The 20,858-nt window shown below is 58.6% G+C and overlaps 1 protein-coding gene across 1 annotated transcript; it reads right to left on the bottom strand.

Annotated features, from left to right (window-relative positions):
• Window positions 1-1,362: 1,362 nt before the first annotated feature.
• Window positions 1,363-19,657, bottom strand: LOC142908117 (cell division cycle protein 16 homolog). The gene is made up of 9 exons (XM_076058375.1): window positions 19,590-19,657; window positions 14,417-14,542; window positions 13,451-13,603; window positions 11,136-11,199; window positions 10,022-10,083; window positions 8,908-9,043; window positions 7,474-7,564; window positions 5,128-5,232; window positions 1,363-4,242 (listed from the first exon to the last, which is right to left on the bottom strand). Exons 2-9 carry the CDS (start codon window positions 14,518-14,520, stop codon window positions 3,824-3,826), a joined length of 1,134 nt encoding a protein of 377 aa, XP_075914490.1. The 5' UTR covers window positions 14,521-14,542; window positions 19,590-19,657; the 3' UTR covers window positions 1,363-3,823.
• Window positions 19,658-20,858: the final 1,201 nt, after the last annotated feature.

Genomic DNA, 20,858 nt, shown 5'->3' with positions numbered 1-20,858 from the left:
CACCCACTCACTCACTAAATCACCCACTCACTCACACACACACCCACTCACTCACTAAATCACCCACTCACTCACACACACACTCACTCACCCACACACTCACCAAGTGGCGGTGGCGTCACCACGGCGCTTGTGCCAGGCTAGGTGCACGTTAAGGCCACGTGAAGTGTCAAAACGACCGCTGGCAGGTTATGGGGCAGACCCAGCAGGTGCCACGGGTTGACCGACCGAGACGAGTGACCGATGCACCACCTGTGCCCATTACTGTGCCAGGCTAGGTGCACCACCTGTGCCCACTACTGTGCCACCTTGCTGTGTTTTAGCCACCCGGCGCTCCGCTTGGTGTTGTGAGCTTCGCTGCTGGAGAGCGACTGCCTCCATCTGGAGATCCGCAAGCCTCTCCTCAGCGTGCCTGGCAAGGCGATGCTGAATAATCCTTGCCAGGACCTTTCCCGGCACACTGAGGAGTGAGATGCCCCTGTAGTTGTTACAGTCTGTGCGGTCCCCCTTCTTAAAGGGGGACCACCAGGACCACCAGGACATCCTTCCAATCCTGCGTAACCCGTCCAGTGGTCCAGACTGTTGTTATGATGTCATGTAGGGTAGTCTGTGAAACAAACGCCGCCGTCCCTCAGCATTTCGCTTGGGAGATCATCTCTGCCCGCTGTCTTTCCTGGTCTCAGACTCCGGATTGCCTTCAGTACTTCCTCAACAGATGGCACCTCAGCCAGCCACTCACAGGGGGTGACTTCTTCCAATATTTGAGGCACCGCAGCCTCAGCAGGGTCATCCTCACTTTGTGCCACAATGTTTTCCGGGCTGAGGGATTTTCCCTCCCCCAGGACCTCGCAGAAATGCTCAGCAAAATCTGCAAACCTATTCCTGAGGGTTCAGAGATCGGATCACCGTTCTTTCCCCAAATGATGGTGATTGGTGTGGCGCTGCAGGTTACTTTTTTGATGGAGTTAAATAGAAATTTGTGATCGCGGGCCGCTGAGCAAACCCACAACCACCACCCCATCCTCGCAGCGCCTCACGGCTCTCCGAACCTCCGAGCGAAGGCAGCGGTAGGTAAGCCTCCTCAATCTCCGACGTGGGATGCTGTAGCCGACGACAGTGGGCCCTGTCGCTTTTTCCTCAGCCATCCTGAACGCCTCCACCCCCCACTCCGTCGGCCAGGCTCTCCGGGGGGGAGGTCTGGACCGCGTACCCAAAGCAGCCATTGCATCCGCACGAGCCCTTCCCCCCCTCCCACAGCATCGCTCACATCCACCACGCTCGTCACCGTCCGGCAGCGACGATGCGGTTAAGGGGGTGGTTGTTGTCTTTTGGCTCGCTCGCACACTCGCCCAAACAGCGTCATTTCGCAAGCGCTCAGAGATGTGTATTTCACGGTTTTTTTTTCGTTTCGTTTTTGCCTGCCGGAGACATCGAAGAGACGAGAGGGTGCCCCCTGTGAAGGTGGAGACCGGTGGGACGCGAAGATGGATGAGCACACGGAGGGATACCGCATGTGGTGGTGGTGGTGGTGGAGGCAGTGGTGGTGGTGGTGGTGGCGGTGGTGGTGGTGGTGGAGGCAGTGGTGGTGGTGGTGGTGGCGGTGGTGGTGGCGGTGGTGGTGGTGGAGGCGGTGGAGGCGGTGGTGGTGGAGGCGGTGGTGGTGGCGGTGGTGGTGGTGGTGGCGGTGGTGGTGGTGGTGGAGGCAGTGGTGGTGGCGGCGGTGGTGGTGGCGGTGGTGGTGGTGGCGGTGGTGGTGGTGGTGGAGGCGGTGGTGATGGTGGTGGAGGCGGTGGTGGTGGTGGCGGTGGTGGTGGCGGTGGAGGCGGTGGTGGAGGCGGTGGTGGTGGTGGTGGCGGCGTCCTGGGGACTAAACAATGCCTGGGGAGGTGACGGAGAGAGCCAAAAGACTCGCACACAGAGAGACTCGCACCGAGGGAGACTCACAGTGAGAGAGGGGTCTAGAGAGGGGTCTAGTAGGGGTCTAGGGAGGGTCTAGGAGGGTCTAGGAGGGGTCTAGGGAGGGTCTAAGGGGGTCTAGGGGGGGGTCTAGGAGGGTCTAGGGGGGTCTAGGGAGGGTCTAGGGAGGGTCTAGGGGGGTCTAGGGGGGTCTAGGGAAGTCTAGGGAGGGTCTAGGGGGGTCTAGAAGGGTCTAGGGGGGTTTAGGGGGGTCTAGGGGGGCCTGGGGGGGTCTAGGGAGGGTCTAGGAGGGGTCTAGGGGGGGTCTAGGGGGGGTCTAGGAGGGGTCTAGGGAGGGTCTAGGGGGGTCTAGGAGGGGTCTAGGGAGGGTCTAGGGAGGGTCTAGGGAGGGTCTAGGGGGGTCTAGGAGGGGTCTAGGGAGGGTCTAGGGGGGTCTAGGAGGGGTCTAGGGAGGGTCTAGGGGGGTCTAGGAGGGGTCTAGGGAGGGTCTAGGAGGGTCTAGGAGGGGTCTAGGGAGGGTCTAAGGGGGTCTAGGGGGGGGTCTAGGAGGGTCTAGGGGGGTCTAGGGAGGGTCTAGGGGGGGTCTAGGGGGGTCTAGGGAAGTCTAGGGGGGTCTAGGGAAGTCTAGGGAGGGTCTAGGGGGGTCTAGAAGGGTCTAGGGGGGTTTAGGGGGGTCTAGGGGGGCCTAGGGGGGTCTAGGGGGGTCTAGGGAGGGTCTAGGAGGGGTCTAGGAGGGGTCTAGGGGGGTCTAGGAGGGGTCTAGGGGGGTCTAGGGGGGTCTAGGGGGGTCTAGGGGGGTCTAGGGGGGTCTAGGGGGGGTCTAGGGGGGGTCTAGGGGGGTCTAGGAGGGTCTAGGGGGGTCTAGGGGGGTCTAGGGAGGGTCTAGGGAGGGTCTAGGGGGTCTAGGAGAGGTCTAGGGAGGGTCTAGGGGGGTCTAGGAGAGGTCTAGGGGGGGTCTAAGGGGGGTCTAGGGGGGTCTAGGGGGGGTCTAGGAGAGGTCTAGGGAGGGTCTAGGGGGGTCTAGGAGAGGTCTAGGGGGGGTCTAAGGGGGGTCTAGGGGGGTCTAGGAGGGGTCTAGGGGGGTCTAGGGGGGTCTAGGGAGAGGTCTAGGGGGGTCTAGGGGGGGTCTAGGGGGGTCTAGGAGAGGTCTAGGGGGGTCTAAGGGGGGTCTAGGGGGGTCTAGGAGGGGTCTAGGGGGGTCTAGGGGGGTCTAGGAGAGGTCTAGGGGGGTCTAGGGGGGTCTAGGAGAGGTCTAGGGGGGGTCTAAGGGGGGTCTAGGGGGGTCTAGGAGGGGTCTAGGGGGGTCTAGGGGGGTCTAGGAGAGGTCTAGGGGGGGTCTAAGGGGGGTCTAGGGGGGTCTAGGAGGGGTCTAGGGGGGTCTAGGGGGGTCTAGGAGAGGTCTAGGGGGGTCTAGGGGGGGTCTAGGGGGGTCTAGGAGAGGTCTAGGGGGGGTCTAAGGGGGGTCTAGGGGGGTCTAGGAGGGGTCTAGGGGGGTCTAGGGGGGTCTAGAAGAGGTCTAGGGGGGTCTAGGGGGGTCTAGGAGAGGTCTAGGGGGGGTCTAAGGGGGGTCTAGGGGGGTCTAGGAGGGTCTAGGGGGGTCTAGGGGGGTCTAGGAGGGGTCTAGGGGGGTCTAGGGAGGGTCTAGGGGGGTCTAGGGGGGTCTAGGAGAGGTCTAGGGGGGTCTAGGGGGGCCTAAGGGGGGTCTAGGGGGGTCTAGGAGGGGTCTAGGGGGGTCTAGGAGGGGTCTAGGGGGGTCTAGGGAGGGTCTAGGGGGGTCTAGGGGGGTCTAGGAGGGGTCTAGGGGGGTCTAGGGAGGGTCTAGGGGGGTCTAGGGGGGTCTAGGAGAGGTCTAGGGGGGTCTAGGGGGGTCTAGGGGGTCCCGGCAGCCCCTCCAGCATCTCCGGAGTCATTTGGCTCCAGGTCCATGTCGGGCTCCGTGAGCTCTGCGGTGAGTTCGGCGGCGGTGCTGCTGGTGGTGGTGTTGGTGTTGGTGGTGGTGTTGGTGGTGTTGGTGGTGGTGTTGGTGGTGGTGTTGGTGGGTGAGTGCGGCGAGTTCGGCGAGCGTGGAGGAGGTCTCCTCTGAGAAGGGCGCCAGGCGGATGGGGGTGACACGGTGGTGGAGTTGGTGGTTGTGCTGCAGGAGGAAGGGGATGGGTCGGCCCAACGTGCCGCTGGACGAGGAGGTGACGGTGCGGGCCGTGACGGCGGTGGCGGTGGAGGCGGTGGAGGCGGTGGAGGCGGTGGAGGCAGTGGAGGCGGTGGTGGAGGCGGTGGAGGCGGTGGTGGTGGACTCCACACTCGAGTCCAGAGGGCGGATTCCACTCACTGTGATCGGTGGGGTAGGGGGGTTAGTTTGCACCGTACACGAAGCCACTCACACACTCACACTCACCCACTCCCCACCCACTCACTCACACTCACTCACCCATTCACCCTTACCCACTCACTCACCCTCACACTCACTCACTCACCCTCACCCACTCACTCACCCTCACCCACTCACTCACACTCACTCACTCACTCACCCTCACCCCACTCACTCTCACTCACCCTCACCCTCACCCACTCACCCTCACACTCACTCACCTACCCACCCACTCACCCTCACACTCACCCATTCACCCTCACACACTCACCCTCACACACTCACCCTCACCCACTCACTCACACTCACTCACCCTCACCCACCCATTCACACCCTCACCCACTCACTCACCCACTCACCCAAACCCATTCACCCACTCACCCTCACCCACCCACCCACTCACCCTCACCCACTCACCCTCACCGTCACCCACCCACTCACCCTCACCCACTCACCCTCACACACTCACCCTCACCCACCCATTCACACCCTCACCCACTCACTCACCCACTCACCCTCACCCATTCACCCACTCACCCTCACCCACTCACCCTCACCCACCCACCCACCCACTCACCCTCACCCACTCACTCACCCTCACCCACTCACCCTCACACTCACCCTCACACACTCACCCTCACCCACGCACTCACTCACTCACTCACCCCAAACACCCACACACCCACTCACTCACCCTCACCCACTCACCCTCACACCCACTCACCCTCACACCCACTCACCCACGCACCCACTCACCCACTCACCCTCACCCACCCTCACCCACTCACCTCACCCACCCACCCACCTACCCACCCACCCACCCACTCATCCACCCACCCACCCACCAGAGCTGCTATCCGCGTCCCGCTGTGCCTGCTCTGCCCCCAGCAATGCCACCATGGACAAGTGGTCATTGTAGCAGCTCAGCATCTCCTGCTTTGTCTCTGGGCCTGGGCGGTGGGGGGGGTGGGGGGGGTGGGGGGGGTGGGGGGGTGGGGAGGGTGGGGGGGTGGGGGGGAGAAAGTACAGCAAGCGGGTTCACTCACTGCAGTGGCTATGAGACCTCGCCTGGTACACAGGAGGTGTCGTGGGTGAGATGTTGACTACCTCGCCTGGTACACAGGAGGTCGTGCTGGTGAGATGTTGACCACCTCGCCTGGTACACAGGAGGTGTCGTGGGTAAGATGTTGACTACCTCGCCTGGTACACAGGAGGTCGTGCTGGTGAGATGTTGACTACCTCGCCTGGTACACAGGAGGTGTCGTGGGTGAGATGTTGACTACCTCGCCTGGTACACAGGAGGTCGTGCTGGTGAGATGTTGACTACCTCGCCTGGTACACAGGAGGTCGTGCTGGTGAGATGTTGACTACCTCGCCTGGTACACAGGAGGTCGTGCTGGTGAGATGTTGACTACCTCGCCTGGTACACAGGAGGTCGTGCTGGTGAGATGTTGACCACCTCGCCTGGTACACAGGAGGTCGTGCTGGTGAGATGTTGACTACCTCGCCAGGTACACAGGAGGTCGTGCTGGTGAGATGTTGACTACCTCGCCTGGTACACAGGAGGTCGTGGGTGAGATGTTGACTACCTCGCCTGGTACACAGGAGGTCGTGGGTGAGATGTTGACTACCTCGCCTGGTACACAGGAGGTCGTGGGTGAGATGTTGACTACCTCGCCTGGTACACAGGAGGTCGTGGGTGAGATGTTGACTACCTTGCCTGGTACACAGGAGGTCGTGCTGGTGAGATGTTGACTACCTCGCCTGGTACACAGGAAGTCGTGCTGGTGAGATGTTGACTACCTCGCCTGGTACACAGGAGGTCGTGCTGGTGAGATGTTGACTACCTCGCCTGGTACACAGGAGGTCGTGGGTGAGATGTTGACTACCTCGCCTGGTACACAGGAGGTCGTGGGTGAGATGTTGACTACCTCGCCTGGTACACAGGAGGTGTCGTGGGTGAGATGTTGACTACCTCGCCTGGTACACAGGAGGTCGTGGGTGAGATGTTGACTACCTCGCCTGGTACACAGGAGGTCGTGGGTGAGTTGTTGACTACCTCGCCTGGTACACAGGAGGTTGTGGGTGAGATGTTGACTACCTCGCCTGGTACACAGGAGGTTGTGGGTGAGATGTTGACCCTGACGATGTCTGAGTGAGTGGGTGAGATGTTGACTACCTCGCCTGGTGCACAGGAGGTCGTGGGTGAGATGTTGACCACCTCGCCTGGTGTACAGGAGGTTGTGGGTGAGATGTTGACTACCTCGCCTGGTGTACAGGAGGTTGTGGGTGAGATGTTGACTACCTCGCCTGGTGTACAGGAGGTCGTGGGTGAGATGTTGACCCTGACGATGTCTGAGTGAGTGGGTGAGATGTTGACTACCTCGCCTGGTGTGCAGGAGGTCGTAGGTTAGTGAGTGGGTGGTTGAGCGAGCGAGAGGGCGAGTGGGCGGGTGAGCGGACAGGTGAGCTAGCGGGTGGGTGAAAGAGCGGGTGAGCGGGCGGGTGAGTGGGTGAGCAAGTAGGTGAGTTAGCGAGTGAGTGGGTGAGTGAGTTGGTGAGTGAGCGGGTGAGTGAGCGGGTGAGCAAGTCAGCCAGTGGGTGAGTGGGTGAGTGAGCGGGTGAGTGGGCGGGTGAGTGGGTGAGTGAGCAGGTGAGCGGGTGAGCGAGCGGGTGAGTGGGAGGGTGAGTGGATGAGTGAGCGGGTGAGCGAGCGGGTGAGCGAGCAGGTGAGCGGGTGAGTGGGTGAGCGAGTGGGTGAGTTAGCGAGTGGGTGAGTGAGCGAGTGGATTGGTGAGTGAGCGGGTGAGCGAGTGAGCCAGTGGGTGAGTGAGTTGGTGAGCGAGCGGGTGAGCGAGCAGGTGAGCGAGCGGGTGAGCGAGCAGGTGAGCGAGTGGGTGAGTGAGCGGGTGAGTGAGTGAGTGGGTGAGTGGGTGAGTGAGCGGGTGAGCGAGCAGGTGAGCGAGTGGGTGAGTGAGCGAGTGGGTGGGTGAGTGAGCGGGTGAGTGAGCGGGTGAGCGAGCGGGTGAGTGGGTGAGCCAGTGGGTGGGTGAGGTTGGTGAGCGAGCGGGTGGGTGGAGTGAGCGGGTGAGTGAGCGGGTGAGTGAGCGGGTGAGTGAGCGGGTGAGCGGGTGAGCCAGTGGGTGAGTGAGTTGGTGAGCGAGCGGGTGAGCGAGCGGGTGAGCGACTACCAACATATGGCTCCATCTCGCCCACGTAGAGCTCCGTGCAGCTGGCCAGCATGTTGAGTGAGAAGGTGTCATCCCGCCGGAGTCCCAGCGCCTGGTGGGGCGACGAGACGCAGCGAGAGGGTGACGTTGGCATGGTGACGTTGGCATGGTGACGTTGTCATGGTGACGTTGGCATGGTGATGCAGCGAGAGGGTGACGTGGTGAGGGTGACGTTGTCAGGGTGACGTTGTCAGGGTGACGTGGCGGGGGTGACGTTGTCAGGGTGACGTTGTCAGGGTGACGTGGTGAGGGTGACGTGGCGAGGGTGACGTTGTCATGGTGACGTTGTCAGGGTGACGTTGTCAGGGTGACGTCATGGTGACGTAGCGAGGGTGACGTTGTCTGGGTGACGTCAGGGTAACGTGGAGAGGGTGACGTTGTCAGGGTGACGTTGTCATGGTGACGTTGTCAGGGTGACGTGGAGAGGGTGTCGTTGTCAGGGTGACGTGGCGAGGGTGATGTTGTCAGAGTGACGTGGAGAGGGTGACGTTGTCATGGTGACGTGACGAGGGTGAAGTTGTCAGGGTGACGTTGTGAGGGTGAAGTTGTCAGGGTGACGTTGTCAGGGTGACGTGGCGAGGGTGACGTTGTCATGGTGACGTTGTCATGGTGACGTTGTCATGGTGAAGTTGTCAGGGTGACGTTGTCAGGGTGACGTGGTGAGGGTGACGTTGTCAGGGTGACGTGGCGAGGGCGACGTTGTCATGGTGACATTGTCAGGGTGACGTGGAGAGGGTGACGTTGTCAGGGTGACGATGTCAGGGTGACGCTGTCATGGTGACGTTGTCATGGTGACGTTGTCAGGGTGACGTGGCGAGGGTGATGTTGTCAGAGTGACGTGGAGAGGGTGACGTTGTCATGGTGACGTGACGAGGGTGAAGTTGTCAGGGTGACGTTGTGAGGGTGAAGTTGTCAGGGTGACGTTGTCAGGGTGACGTGGCGAGGGTGACGTTGTCATGGTGACGTTGTCATGGTGACGTTGTCATGGTGAAGTTGTCAGGGTGACGTTGTCAGGGTGACGTGGTGAGGGTGACGTTGTCAGGGTGACGTGGCGAGGGCGACGTTGTCATGGTGACATTGTCAGGGTGACGTGGAGAGGGTGACGTTGTCAGGGTGACGATGTCAGGGTGACGCTGTCATGGTGACGTTGTCATGGTGACGTTGTCAGGGTGACGTTGTCATGGTGACGTGGCGAGGGTGACGTTGTCAGGGTGACGTGGTGAGGGTGACGTTGTCAGGGTGACGTTGTCAGGGTGACGTTGTCAGGGTGACGTTGTCATGGTAACGTTGTCAGGGTGACGTTGTCATGGTAACGTTGTCAGGGTGACGTTGTCATGGTGACGTTGTCAGGGTGACGTTGTCAGGGTGACGTGGTCATGGTGACGTGGCGAGCACCTTGTGGAAGTGGTCGATGGCCGACTTGAAGTGTCCGGTGAGGGCCAACACGTACCCCAGCGAGGCGTAGGTGGACGAGTTCTGTGGCACAAGCATCATGGCCTGCTGGTGGTACTCCAGCGCCTCCTCATAGCGCCTGCACACGGCGGGGGGGCGGGGGGGGAGGGGAGGGGAGCACGCTTTACCACGCAGAGCCATCCAGTTCACCATGGGAGCGAGCTTGTGAGTGAGTGGGTGAGTGGGTGGGTGAGTGGGTGGGTGGGTGAGTGGGTGGGTGAGTGGGTGGGTGGGTGGGTGGGTGAGTGGGTGGGTGGGTGGGTGAGTGGGTGGGTGAGTGGGTGAGTGAGGAGGTGAGTGGGTGGGTGAGTGGGTGAGTGGATGAGTGGGTGGGTGAGTGAGGAGGTGAGTGGGTGGGTGAGTGGGTGAGTGAGGAGGTGAGTGGGTGGGTGAGTGGGTGAGTGGGTGAGTGGGTGAGTGAGTGGGTGAGTGGGTGAGTGGGTGGGTGAGTAGGTGAGTGGGTGAGTGGGTGGGTGAGTGGATGAGTGAGGAGGTGAGTGGGTGGGTGAGTGGGTGAGTGGGTGGGTGAGTGGGTGAGTGAGTGAGGAGGTGAGTGGGTGAGTGAGGAGGTGAGTGGGTGAGTAGGTGAGGGCGTGAGTGAGGAGGTGAGTGAGTAGGTGAGTGGGTGAGGACGTGAGTGAGGAGGTGAGTGAGTACGTGAGTGGGTGAGGGTGTGAGTGAGGAGGTGAGTGAGTAGGTGAGTGGGTGAGGGTGTGAGTGAGGAGATGAGTGGGTGGGTGAGAGGGTGAGGGCGTGGGTGAGGAGGTGAGTAGGTGAGTAGGTGAGTGCATATGTGAGGAGGTGGGTGAGTAGGTGAGTGCGTGGGTGAGTAGGTGAGTGAGTAGGTGAGTGGGTGAGTGCGTGGGCGAGGAGGTGAGTGAGTGGGTGAGTAGGTGAGTGGGTGAGTGAGGAGGTGAGTGTGTGGGTGAGTAGGTGAGTGTGTGGGTGAGTAGGTGAGGGCGTGGGCGAGGAGGTGAGGAGGTGAGTGGGTGAGTAGGTGAGTGCGTGGTTGAGTGGGTGAGGGCGTGAGTGAGGAGGTGAGTGGTGCCGGACTCACTGCAGCTTGCGACACACGTGCCCTAGATTGTTCAAAAGAGGCTCCCACTTTTCGGCTGTGACCTGTGACACGCAAACGCACAGGTGAGCGGGTGGTGAGGTGAGTGGGTGGGTTGGTGGTTAGGTGAGCAGCTGGTTAGGTGAGTAAGTGGTTGAGTGGGTGGTTAGGTGAGAAAGTGGTTGAGTGGGTGGTTAGGTGAGTAAATGGTTGAGTGGGTGGGTTGGTGAGTGGGTGAGTTGGTGGTTAGGTGAGTGGATGAGTGGGTGACACGGTTGGTGAGCAGGCGAGCGGGTGAGCGGGTGGGTGAGCGGGTGAGTGCGTGGGTGGATGGGTGAGCGGGTAAGTGCGTGGGTGAGTGAGTGGTTAAGTGCGTGGGTGGGCGAGTGGGTGGTTAGGTGGTTGAGTGAGGGGTAGGTAGGTAGGTGAGTGAGTGGATGGTTAGGTGAGCAAGTGGGTGGGTGAATGAGTGAGTCGGTGATTGAGTGGGGGGGGTGAGTCGGTGAATGAGTGGGTAGGGTGAGTGGGTGGGTGGGCGAGTGCGTGGGTGCGTGAGTGGGTTGGTGAGTGAGTTGGTCAGTGAGTGTGTGGGTGGGTGGGTGAGTGGGTGGTTGAGTGGGTGGGTGAGTGGGTGCGTGAGTGGGTTGGTGAGTGAGTTGGTCAGTGAGTGTGTGGGTGGGTGGGTGAGTGGGTGGTTGAGTGGGTGGGTGAGTGAGTGAGTGGATGGGTGAGTGGATGGGTGGGTGAGTGAGTGGGTTGGTGAGTGAGTTGGTGAGTGTGTGGGTGGGTGCATGGGTGGGTGCGTGGGTGGGTGCGTGGGTGGGTGAGTGGGTGGATGAGTGGGTGGTTGAGTGGGTGGGTGAGTAGGTGCGTGGGTGGGTGAGTGAGTGGGTGGATTGGGTGAGTGAGTGTGTGGGTGGGTGCGTGGGTGGGTGAGTAGGTGGTTGAGTGGGTGGGTGAGTAGGTGAGTGGGTGAGTGAGTGAGTGGGTTGGGTGAGTGAGCGCGTGGGTGTGTGGGTGTGTGGGTGGGTGGGTGAGTCAGTGAGTGGGTGGGTGAGGGAGTGCGTGGGTGGGTGAGTAGGCGGGTGGGTAAGTGGGTGGGTTGGTGAGTGAGTACCTCATTCCCTATGGCCTTGATCTTGCTCAGTGCATCTGTAAAATGTTTGTGCGCTGCCTTCCAGCTGCGTGGGGCACAGGAGAGACAAAGGTGGCTGAGACCACCAACACATAGAGACCCGCAGACCCACACAGAGACCCAGAGACTCACACAGAGACACAGACTCACTCACACAGAAACCCACAGACTCACCACACAGAGACCCACAGACTCACACAGAGACCCACAGACTCCCCACACAGAGACCCACAGACTCACTCACACAGAGACCCACAGACTCACCACACAGAGACCCATAGACTCACCACACAGAGACCCATAGACTCACCACACAGAGACCCACAGACTCACCACACAGAGACCCACAGACTCATCACACAGAGACCCACAGACTCACCACACAGAGACCCACAGACTCACCACACAGAGACCCACAGACTCACTCACACAGAGACCCACAGACTCACCACACAGAGACCCATAGACTCACCACACAGAGACCCATAGACTCACCACACAGAGACCCACAGACTCACCACACAGAGACCCACAGACTCACCACACAGAGACCCACAGACTCACCACACAGAGACCCACAGACTCACCACACAGAGACCCACAGACTCACCACACAGAGACCCACAGACTCATCACACAGAGACACAGACTCACTCACACAGTGACCCACAGACTCACCACACAGAGACCCAAAGACTCACCACACAGAGACCCACAGACTCACTCACACAGAGACCCACAGACTCACCACACAGAGACCCACAGACTCACCACACAGAGACCCACAGACTCACCACACAGAGACCCACAGACTCACCACACAGAGACACACAGACTCATCACACAGAGACCCACAGACTCACACAGAGACCCACAGACTCACCACACAGACCCACAGACTCACCACACAGAGACCCACAGACTCATCACACAGAGACACAGACTCACACAGTGACCCACAGACTCACCACATAGACCCACAGACTCACCACACAGAGACCCACAGACTCACCACACAGAGACCCACAGACTCATCACACAGAGACACAGACTCACACAGTGACCCACAGACTCACCACATAGACCCACAGACTCACCACACAGAGACCCACAGACTCACTCACACAGAGACCCACAGACTCACCACACAGAGACCCACAGACTCACCACACAGAGACCCACACTCACCACACAGAGACCCATAGACTCACCACACAGAGACCCACAGACTCACCACACAGAGACCCACAGACTCACCACACAGAGACCCACAGACTCACCACACAGAGACCCACAGACTCACCACACAGAGACACACAGACTCATCACACAGAGACCCACAGACTCACACAGAGACCCACAGACTCACCACACAGAGACCCACAGACTCACCACACAGAGACCCACAGACTCATCACACAGAGACACAGACTCACACAGTGACCCACAGACTCACCACATAGACCCACAGACTCACCACACAGAGACCCACAGACTCACCACACAGAGACCCACAGACTCATCACACAGAGACACAGACTCACACAGTGACCCACAGACTCACCACATAGACCCACAGACTCACCACACAGAGACCCACAGACTCACTCACACAGAGACCCACAGACTCACCACACAGAGACCCACAGACTCACTCACACAGAGACCCACAGACTCATCACAGAGACCCACAGACTCACCACACAGAGACCCACAGACTCACCACACAGAGACCCACAGACTCACACAGAGACCCATAGACTCACCACACAGAGACCCACAGACTCACCACACAGAGACCCACAGACTCAACACACAGAGACCCACAGACTCACCACACAGAGACCCACAGACTCACCACACAGAGACCCACAGACTCACCACACAGAGACCCACAGACTCACACAGAGACCCACAGACTCACCACACAGAGACCCACAGACTCACCACACAGAGACCCACAGACTCACTCACACAGAGACCCACAGACTCACCACACAGAGACCCACAGACTCACCACACAGAGACCCACAGACTCACCACACAGAGACCCACAGACTCACCACACAGAGACCCACAGACTCACCACACAGAGACCCACAGACTCATCACACAGAGACCCACAGACTCACCACACAGAGACCCACAGACTCACCACACAGAGACCCACAGACTCACCACACAGAGACCCACAGACTCACCACACAGAGACCCACAGACTCACTCACACAGAGACCCACAGACTCATCACACAGAGACCCACCCCACCCGACCCCATGCCCCAGCAGTGCCCTCACTTCTCGTTCTGGAAGGCGACGACCCCCATCTCGTGCAGCACGAAGGGGTCATCGGGGGCGATGCTCAGCGCCTTGCTGAAGAACCGCTCGGCCAGCCGCGGATTGTTGGTGAGGCCGTACTCCAGGCCGATGTACAGGAGCGGCAGGTGGCACCTGGGGTGGGTGGGGTTGGTGGGTGGGGGTGGTGGTTAGGAGGAGTGGGTGAGTGGGCGGGTGAGCGTGCGGGCGAGCGAGTGGGTGAGCGTGCGGGTGAGCGAGTGAGCGAGTGGGTGAGCATGTGCGCGAGTGGGTGAGCGAGTGGGTGAGCATGTGCGCGAGTGGGTGAGCGTGCGGGTCGGTGAGCGAGTGGGTGAGTGTGCGGGTGAGCGAGCGAGCGAGCGAGCGAGTGGTTGAACGTACGAGTGGGTGAGCGTGCGGGTGAGCGTGCGGGCGAGTGGGTGAGCGTGCGGCTGAGTGAGCGAGCGAGTGGGTGAGCGTGCGGCTGATTGAGCGAGCGACTGGTTGAGCGTGCGGGTGAGCATGTGCGCGAGTGGGTGAGCGTGCGGGTGAGCATGTGCGCGAGTGGGTGAGCGTGCGGGTGAGTGAGCAAGTGGGTGAGCGTGCTGGTGAGCATGTGCGCGAGTGGGTGAGCGTGCGGGTGAGTGAGCAAGTGGGTGAGCGTGCTGGTGAGCATGTGCGCGAGTGGGTGAGCGTGTGGGTGAGTGAGCAAGTGGGTGAGCGTGCTGGTGAGCGTGCGGGCGAGTGGTTGAGTGTGCGGGTGAGTGAGCGAGTGGGTGAGCGTGCTGGTGAGTGAGTGGGTGAGCGAGTGGTTGAGTGTGCGGGTGAGTGAGCGAGTGGGTGAGCGAGCGAGCGAGTGGGTGAGCGAGTGGTTGAGTGTGCGGGTGAGTGAGTGAGTGGGTGAGCGTGCGGGTGAGCGTGCGGACGAGTGGGTGAGCGTGCGGGTGAGCGTGCGGGTGAGTGAGTCACCCTCGCATGAGCTGCGCTGCGGTGAAGTAGGCAGCCATAGCCTGGTCGTGCTCACTCTCCACGGCAAACGAGTGGCCAAACGCGATCCACGCCGGGCCAAACATGCGGTCCAGAGAGGTGGACTTACTGTGGGAGGAACGCAGTCACTCACTCACTCAGACAATCACTCAGTCAATCACTCACACTCCATCACTCACTCAGTCAATCACTCACACTCCATCACTCACTCGCTCACTCACTCACTCAGACAATCACTCAGTCAATCACTCACACTCCATCACTCACTCGCTCACTCACTCACTCAGACAATCACTCAATCACTCCATCACTCACTAGCTCACTCACTCAGACAATCACTCACACTCACACTCCATCAGTCTCTCACTGACCCAGACAATCACTCAATCACTCCATCACTCACTAGCTCACTCACTCAGACAATCACTCACACTCACACTCCATCACTCAATCACTCACTCAGACAATCACTCAATCACTCCATCACTCACTCACTCACTCAGACAATCACTCAATCACTCCATCAGTCACTCACTCAGACAATCACTCCATCACTCCATCAGTCACTCACTCACTCAGACAATCACTCCATCACTCACTCACTCAGACAATCACTCACACTCCATCACTTACTCGCTCACTCGCTCGCTCACTCAGACAATCACTCAGTCAATCACTCACACTCCATCACTCACTCGCTCACTCACTCACTCAGACAATCACTCACACTCACTCACTCGCTCACTCACTCACTCAGACAATCACTCACACTCCATCACTCACTCACTCAGACAATCACTCCATCACTCACTCACTCAGACAATCACTCACACTCCATCAATTACTCGCTCACTCGCTCGCTCACTCACTCAGACAATCACTCAGTCAATCACTCACACTCCATCACTCACTCGCTCACTCACTCACTCAGACAATCACTCACACTCACTCACTTGCTCACTCACTCACTCAGTCACTCACTCACTCACTCAGTCAATCACTCACACTCCATCACTCACTAGCTCACTCATTCAGACAATCACTCAATCACTCCATCACTCACTCAGACAATCACTCAGACAATCACTCACACTCCATCAGTCACTCACTCACTCACCCAGACAATCACTCAATCACTCCATCACTCACTCACTCACTCAGACAATCACTCAATCACTCCATCAGTCTCTCACTCACTCAGTCAATCACTCAATCACTCCATCAGTCACTCACTCGCTCACCCAGACAATCACTCAATCACTCCATCAGTCTCTCACTCACTCACTCAGACAATCACTCAATCACTAAGTCACTCAATCACTCACTCACTCAGTCAATCACTCACACTCACTCAGTCACTCAGTCACTCACTCAGACAATCACTCACACTCACTCAGTCACTCAGTCACTCACTCACTCAGACAATCACTCACACTACATCAGTCACTCGCTCACTCACCCAGACAATCACTCAATCACTCCATCAGTCACTCACTCGCTCACTCAGACAATCACTCAATCACTCCATCAGTCACTCACTCACTCACTCAGACAATCACTCAATCACTCCATCAGTCACTCGCTCACTCACTCAGACAATCACTCAATCACTCACTCGCTCACTCACTCAGACAATCACTCACACTCCATCAGTCTCTCGCTCACTCACTCAGACAATCACTCAATCACTCCATCAATCACTCACTCGCTCAGTCAATCACTCAATCACTCCATCAATCACTCACTAGCTCACTCACTCACTCAGACAATCACTCAGTCAATCACTCCATCAGTCACTCACTAGCTCACTCACTCAGACAATCACTCAATCACTCCATCACTCACTCACTCGCTCACCCAGACAATCACTCAGTCACTCACTAGCTCGCTCACCCAGACAATCACTCAATCACTCCATCAGTCACTCACTCGCTCACTCAGACAATCACTCAATCACTCCATCAGTCACTCACTCGCTCATCCAGACAATCACTCAATCACTCCATCAGTCACTCACTCACTCAATCAGACAATCACTCAATCACTCCATCAGTCTCTCACTCGCTCACTCAATCACTCAATCACTCCATCAGTCTCTCACTCACTCAGTCAATCACTCAATCACTCCATCAGTCACTCACTCGCTCACCCATACAATCACTCAATCACTCCATCAGTCACTCACTCGCTCACTCAGTCAATCACTCAATCACTCCATCAGTCTCTCACTCACTCAGTCAATCACTCAATCACTCCATCAGTCACTCACTCGCTCACCCAGACAATCACTCAATCACTCCATCAGTCACTCGCTCACTCACTCAGTCAATCACTTAATCACTCCATCAGTCTCTCACTCGCTCACTCGCTCACTCACTCAGACAATCACTCAATCACTCCATCAGTCACTCACTCATTCAGACAATCACTCAATCACTCCATCAGTCACTCACTCGCTCATCCAGACAATCACTTAATCACTCCATCAGTCACTCACTCGCTCACTCAGACAATCACTCAATCACTCCATCAGTCACTCACTCGCTCATCCAGACAATCACTCAATCACTCCATCAGTCACTCACTCACTCAATCAGACAATCACTCAATCACTCCATCAGTCTCTCACTCACTCAGTCAATCACTCAATCACTCACACTCCATCAGTCTCTCGCTCACTCAGTCAATCACTCAATCACTCACAATCACACTCCATCAGTCTCTCGCTCACTCACCCGCTCGCTCAGTCAATCACTCAATCACTCCATCAATCACTCACTAGCTCACTCACTCACTCAGACAATCACTCAGTCAATCACTCCATCAGTCACTCACTAGCTCACTCACTCAGACAATCACTCAATCATTCCATCACTCACTCACTCGCTCACCCAGACAATCACTCAGTCACTCACTAGCTCGCTCACCCAGACAATCACTCAATCACTCCATCAGTCACTCACTCGCTCACTCAGACAATCACTCAATCACTCCATCAGTCACTCACTCGCTCATCCAGACAATCACTCAATCACTCCATCAGTCACTCTCTCACTCAGTCTCTCACTCAGTCTCTCACTCAGTCAATCACTCAATCACTCACACTCCATCAGACTCTCGCTCGCTCAATCACTCAATCACTCACACTCCATCAGACTCTCGCTCGTTTGCCCGTTCGCTCGCTCAGTCAATCATTCGCTAAGTCACTCGCTCTCCCACCTGCCTACCTGCTCACCACACACCCACACACACACCCGCCCACCTTACTCACCCACACACACACTCACTCACTCACCCACACATACACTCACTCACCCACACACACTCACTCACCCCAACACACACTCACTCACCCACACACCCACTCACTCACTCACCCCAACACCTACTCACTCACCCACACACCCACTCACTCACCCACACACCCACCCACCTTACCCACACACACACACACTCACTCACTCACCCAACCACACCTACTCACCCACACACCCACCCACCTTACTCACCCACACACTCACTCACTCACTCACCCAACCACACACCCACTCACTCACCCACACACCCACTCACCCATCTACTCACCCACCCACATACCCACCCACCCCACACACCCACACAACCACACACCCATCTACTCACCCACCCATCTACTCACCCACACACCTACTCACCAACCCACCCACACACCTACTCACCCACCCACTCAGCCACCCACCCCACTCACCCACACAACTACTCAACCCACTCACCCACACACCTACTCACCCACCCACTCACCCACCCACCCCACTCACCCACACAACTACTCAACCCACTCACCCACACACCTACTCACCCAACCACACACCCACACACATACTCACCCAACCACATACCCACACACCCACCCACACACACACATACTGACCCACCCACCCACCCTACCCACACACACACATACTCACAGCACTCACCCACACACCGACACACCTACTCACCCTAATCACCCACACACCCACACACCTACTCACCCTAATCACCCACACACCCACACACCTACTCACCCACACACCTACTCACCCAACCACACACCCACTGACCCACCCACCCCACCCACACACACCCACCCACTCACCCACACACCTTACTCTCCCCCCCACACACCCATCCTCCCCACACACACACACACTCACCCACCCACATACACACACACTCACCCACCCACACACCCATCCACCCCACCCACACACCCACACACCCACTCACCCAACCACACACCCACAAACCCACCCATACACCCACCCACATATTCACACACCCACCCATACACTCAACCACACACCCACCCACTCACCCACACACCTACTCACCCACGGACACACACACACCCATCCACACTCACCCACCCACACACACCCACACACACACCCACAAACCCACCCACACACTCAACCACTCAGCCAACCACACACCCACAAACCCACCCACACACTCACACACACACCCACACACTCACACACCCACCCACACATTCAACCACACACCCACCCCACTCACCCACACACCTACTCACCCACCCACTCACACACCTACGAACCCACACACACACTCACACACCCACTCACCCACCCACACACTGACCCACCCACTCACCCACCCACTCACCCACACACACACACACCCACACACTTACCCACCCACTAACATACCCACACACTGACCCACACACTGACCCACCCACCCACTCACCCACCCACACACACACACCCACACACTCACACACTGACCCACCCACCCACCCACCCACACACTGACTCACCCACTCACCCACCCACCCACACACTGACCCACACACTGACCCACACACCCACTGACCCACCCACTCACCCACACACCCACCCACACACTGACCCACCCACTCACCCACCCACTCACATACTGACCCACACACTCACCCACCCACACCCACTCACCCACCCACCCACACCCACTCACCCACCCACCCACTCACGCTCGCACAGAGGGAGCATACAAACTGCGCGCACACAAAGCTGGGAATCGAACCCAGACCCTTAAGGCTGTGAGGCCCAAGCATTTCCACCACGCCCCCGTGCCTCCACCAAGTGGCGGTGGACGTGACTACGGTGCCAGGCTAGGTGCACCGCATCCTAACCTGAGGTATCTGCGGGCGTGTTCGTTCTTCTGCCCAATGACCAGGTAATAGCAGCCGACAGCAAACCACGAGACCTGGCACGGGGAAGGGAGAGAGAGACCAGAGAGGGTGGGTGGGTGGGTGAGTTGGTGAGTGGGTGAATGAGTGGGTGGGTGAGTTGGTGGGTGAGTTGGTGAGTGGGTGGGTGGGTGAGTGAGTGGGTGGTTGAGTTGGTGGGTGAGTTGGTGAGTGGGTGGGTGAGTTGGTGAGTGGGTGAGTGGGCGAGTGGGTGGGTGGGTGAGTTGGTGAGTGGATGAGTTGGTGAGTGGGTGAGTTAGTGAGTGGGTGGGTGAGTTGGAGGGTGGGTGGGTGAGTTGGTGGGTGGGCGAGTTGTTGAGTGGGTGGGTGGGCGAGTGGGAGAGTGAGTTGGTGAGTGGGTGGGTGAGTTGGTGGGTGGGTGAGTTGGTGAGTGGGCGAGTGGGTGGGTGAGTTGGTGAGTGGGTGAGTGGGCGGGTGGGTGAGTTGGTGGGTAAGTTGGTGGGTGAGTTGGTGGGTGAGTTGGTGGGTGAGTTGGTGAGTGGGTGGGTGAGTTGGTGAGTGGGTGGGTGAGTTGGTGAGTGGGTGGGCGAGTGGGTGAGTTGGTGAGTGGGTGGGTGGGTGAGTAGGTGGGTGAGTTGGTGAGTGGGCGAGTGGGTTGGTGGGTGAGTTGGTGAGTGGGTGGGTGAGTTGGTCAGTGGGTGGGTGAATTGGTGAGTGGGTGGCTGCGTTGGTGAGTGGGTGGGTGAGTTGGTGGGTGGGTGAGTTGGTGGGTGGGTGAGTTGGTGAGTGGGTGGGTGGGCGAGTGGGTGAGTTGGTGAGTGAGTGGGTGGGTGAGTAGGTGGGTGAGTTGGTGAGTAGGTGTGTAAGTTGGTGGGTGAGTTGGTGAGGGGGGTGGGTGAGTTGGTGAGTGGGTGGGTGGGTGAGTGGGTGGGTGGGTGAGTGGGTGGGTGAGTTGGTGAGTGGGTGAGTGGGCGAGTGGGTGGGTGAGTTGGTGAGTGGGTGGGTGAGTTGGTGAGTGGGTGGGTGAGTTGGTGTGGGACGTTGGTGGGTGAGTTGGTGAGTGGGTGGGTGAGTTGGTGAGTGGGTAGGTGAGTTGGTGGGTGAGTGGGTGGGTGGGCGAGTGGGTGGGTGAGTTGGTCAGTGGGTGGGTGAGTTGGTGAGTGGGTAGGTGAGTTGGTGGGTGAGTGGGTGGGTGGGCGAGTGGGTGGGTGAGTTGGTCAGTGGGTGGGTGAGTTGGTGGGTGGGTGAGTT

The sequence above is a fragment of the Petromyzon marinus genome (genome assembly GCF_048934315.1).
Source record: "Petromyzon marinus isolate PM22_M1 ecotype Great Lakes invasive population chromosome 70 unlocalized genomic scaffold, UKy_Petmar_22M1.pri1.0 chr70_unloc.4, whole genome shotgun sequence".
Lineage (NCBI taxonomy): Eukaryota > Metazoa > Chordata > Hyperoartia > Petromyzontiformes > Petromyzontidae > Petromyzon > Petromyzon marinus.
The sequence above is the reverse complement of the archived record's forward strand: the minus strand, read 5'-3'. Positions and strand labels throughout refer to the sequence as shown.